Source organism: Toxorhynchites rutilus, chromosome 3, assembly GCF_029784135.1.
Source record: "Toxorhynchites rutilus septentrionalis strain SRP chromosome 3, ASM2978413v1, whole genome shotgun sequence".
Taxonomy (NCBI): Eukaryota; Metazoa; Arthropoda; class Insecta; order Diptera; family Culicidae; genus Toxorhynchites; species Toxorhynchites rutilus.
In genome coordinates, this window is record NC_073746.1 from 219,742,062 (window position 1) to 219,745,595 (window position 3,534).

General features: G+C 36.5%; 1 protein-coding gene across 1 annotated transcript; it reads right to left on the reverse strand.

Annotated features, from left to right (window-relative positions):
* Positions 1-1,785: 1,785 nt before the first annotated feature.
* On the reverse strand, positions 1,786-3,259 carry LOC129776596 (uncharacterized). Its single transcript, XM_055782329.1, has 2 exons — positions 3,014-3,259; positions 1,786-2,348 (listed from the first exon to the last, which is right to left on the reverse strand). The coding sequence occupies exons 1-2, from the start codon at positions 3,147-3,149 to the stop codon at positions 1,972-1,974; spliced, it is 513 nt and encodes a 170-aa protein (XP_055638304.1). The 5' UTR covers positions 3,150-3,259; the 3' UTR covers positions 1,786-1,971.
* Between the last annotated feature and the right edge of the window lie 275 nt (positions 3,260-3,534).

Genomic DNA, 3,534 nt, shown 5'->3' on the forward strand with positions numbered 1-3,534 from the left:
AGATAACGCTTAACATTTTATAGTTATTCAATTGTTTATCTAATGAAAAATAACATTTTATTAATTGCGATAGATGCGTAGAATTATTCCCTATCAATTGATGGAAACATCTTTCCGATCCAGTAAGAAATGTTCGAGTTATAAGCATTCGGAATCTTTCATTTTTTCCTGCATGTTCTTCGTTTAGGTTTTCATTTAACCCCACATATACTCCTGTTAGACGTTGTCCCACGTCAAAATTAAAAAGATGTTCAATATACAATGTGAATGAAAATGACAACAGTAGTTGAACAGAACCAGCATAACGCAATACCGTACGTCAGGTTGATTATATTATTGAAATGAGTTACATTAAATGAAGTTAACAAATGCTTCTTATTTATTTCATTGCATGTCATAAATGAATAATTCTGATTCATGGTTTCTGCCTATTATGCTGATGAAGATATATTGTTGAAATGTCGTATTTCTGATCGAAATTTGACGCTTTATTTAACATACTTATGGATAATTCCAATATGCGCCGTTTTGTTCGCAAACTTGTTTCCATTTAGAAGGCAACTTCATTTGTTTGTGTTCAAGAAAATTAAAATAAAAAGTGCAGAAAAGCGTTCTTTATAATCAGTTTATTATACGCATAAGACGATAAGACGATAAGCTGATCATTCAACTCTGGTAATACCATCATCATTCGAAGCATCATCCTCATTCAATTCGTTAACATCACCGGCCGGGATTTTCATACGTTATAATGAGGGAGAAAGTGCGGCAGCAACAGCTGAAATGAAATAAAGTTTAAAGCCTAATCTTCTATCGTCTTCGCTAGTAATACTATTCTATTTATCATCCTCAGTTTAGCCGTAATATATCGTAATTAATCGTTTCATCTTTTCATCTAATCATTCTTCAATCACTAGTGTTCCAGCTGCATGTTCTCCAGGACTGGTTTGGTGCATGAAATTTGTGCCGCAACAGCTGAAATAAGATGAAGTTTATTTTTGAAAATAATGAAAATATAAGCCTACTGTGTTAGCAAGTCATTTGATTTGGGAAATTACCTTTTGCTGTTGTAACCATTCAACCACTGCTTCAATGTTTTGTTTTTAAATGTAGCACTCGCTTTCGTGTTTTGAATGACAGCTTAGCGAGAAAGAGAGAAAGCAAAGCTACAGTGATCGCTCTGTTCAAGTTATCTTGTAGAATTATAGCTGAAACTATAGACATTGTTGCCTGCGGGAGGCAAGGTGAGGTAATATTCCAGCACTTTTCGTCGCTCGGCCGACATGGTGTCCATAACTGCTCGAAAATATAGGAATCTGGGTAAAAACGTAAAATATGGCGAATTTCTTGCTTGGTGGACTCCATCTTTGACGCGCTATAACTTGAGACTGAAAAGGACAATCACAACACTGTCAAAACGATACTTATAGCACAGATTGTCGTCTTTAAATAGCCGTATAGTATGACCCGATGCGATAAGCACAACACTTCTTCTTCTTGAATGGCGTTAACGTTCCCTGTGGAACTTTTGCCGTCTCAACGAATGCATTTACTAGCGTCATTTATTAATACTTAGTTGAGATTTCTTAAGCCAAATAACACGCCTTGAATGTATTCCGAGGGGCAAGCTCTAGAATACGCGTGACCAAAGTGCAAGTCGAAGGAAATTTCTTTGACGAAAACTCCCCCGGACAGAACGGGAATCGAACCCGAACACCCGGCATGATAATGTGAGACGCTAACCACTCGGCCACGGGTGCACTAAAAAGTACAACACAAGATATGTTTAAGTGTTACCATATATTGACAATATACGACATTTCTTTTTCCCCAACCCAATATATTTGAATATATATATAATCAAACAGAATATTTGAAAACCAAAGTAATTGTAATATAGTTCTCATGCCTGAACAATCGTTGGAAATCTGTCATCGGAAACCCAGTTTTTATTAATGCGTTCATTCTATATTACCATCTCCATATTGGTCGTGGAATGCGCGGGATAAATGGTCTTCCAGGGATTATGCCGGCGCGCCGTAGCCTATCCTCAACTTCCCTTCGAATTTTTTCACCCAGTTGGTTAGCCTGTGTTTGGTTAAAAGAGTTTCCGCCGCTGGTATATGAAGAAATGTTTCCATTCAAATCAATTTGCGCATAGCTCCGGATCTTTTGCCCCGGTGATTTGTTTGCCACTTGCTCCACCGTTTTGGCGGTGGTGTTGCCAGACCGATCCAGGCACTCACGTGTCACCTCGATTTGGTTGATGTTTTCCGCGGTGTTATTCTTCACGATGATACATTTGAAGGATTCCGCAGGGCACGTCAGCTTGTCGCAGTAAATGGTTCCTGTTGGTTATAAACAAAATGCAGATTATTTAATGTTTTTATTGATTGTAGATCACTCCGTAAGACGTTCATTTTATTTAATTAACAAACTCGTCTTGTTATATTTTTTGAAATATTCATGTTTATCATTTTTTATGAAAATATTATGAAACAATTTATCCAGTAGTTGTTTCATTGAATCAATATTTTTTCCGATAACTTGAACATGATTGTTCAATGTTAATTACGATCGTGTCAATGAAACGTAAATTAGTTCGGATTATCAGGTTTAACTCATTAGGTAATATACCATTATCCCATTTTTTTAGCTCACAAACACAAGTTGAGTTGCACAGAAAGTTTTTTTCTTCTAAATAACACATTCAAATGATGCTATTTGGCGTTCTATCCAATTTCATGTATGTACAACAAACGGTTACAGAGCATATTATAGCTTTGTCGGTGCCAATTTTTTTTGTTGGCGTCTCTTTACAAATGCTTTTTTGTTTAAGCTCAATTTAAAGCATTCATTACGTACCCAGCGCTTGATTTTCTCAAAAATTATGATGTTCCAGTAGACTCATGTATAGCGTCTGCACCGAGCAAAACACATTAACTTTTTGTTAATGCAGTATCAGTTAAAAAATGAACAATTCCGCTTTTAAAATTATGTTTTATATGCTAACCATTATGAATTCTTGCAGTGATATCTCCATCAAGAGTGAGAACAGAGTCCCCACGAATAACTATTGCTCCTTGTACACACCACATTCCAAGAAGCAAAGCCGATCCAAAATAGAACAACATTTGTTTCGTATTCATTTTGAACCGTGATGACTTCACTTTTTGTATTTTTAAATCACACGGAAAATACTGACAATTACAAGGCTGGGAACTATTCAATCACCGACGATTGCTAAATTCAAACTGACTGGCCGCACATTGTCGGGGCTTTTTAAACGCTTCGTCAACCCCATCAACAGTTACAACTACTACGAATATTAATTAGAAATGTTGCATCCCGAATGAACTCAACAAACTTATCGTCAGCTGAAACAACACGGAATAATAACGATAAGGATGGTGCCCGCTCATAGTCCTGCAAACTGTTTGAGATATTTGGAATTCATTTGTCTTATATGTTTGTTATAACGAGACAACAAACGACAGCGACCGACAATTTTTTAGCATGAAGCTTCCTTCTTCC

Coding starts and splice junctions, on each gene's coding strand:
- LOC129776596 (XM_055782329.1), bottom strand. CDS start 3,149: ATGAATACGAAACAAATGTTGTTCTATTTTGGATCGGCTTTGCTTCTT. Junction 2,349..3,013: donor CACTGCAAGAATTCATAATG/GTTAGCATATAA, acceptor TATAACCAACAG/GAACCATTTACTGCGACAAG.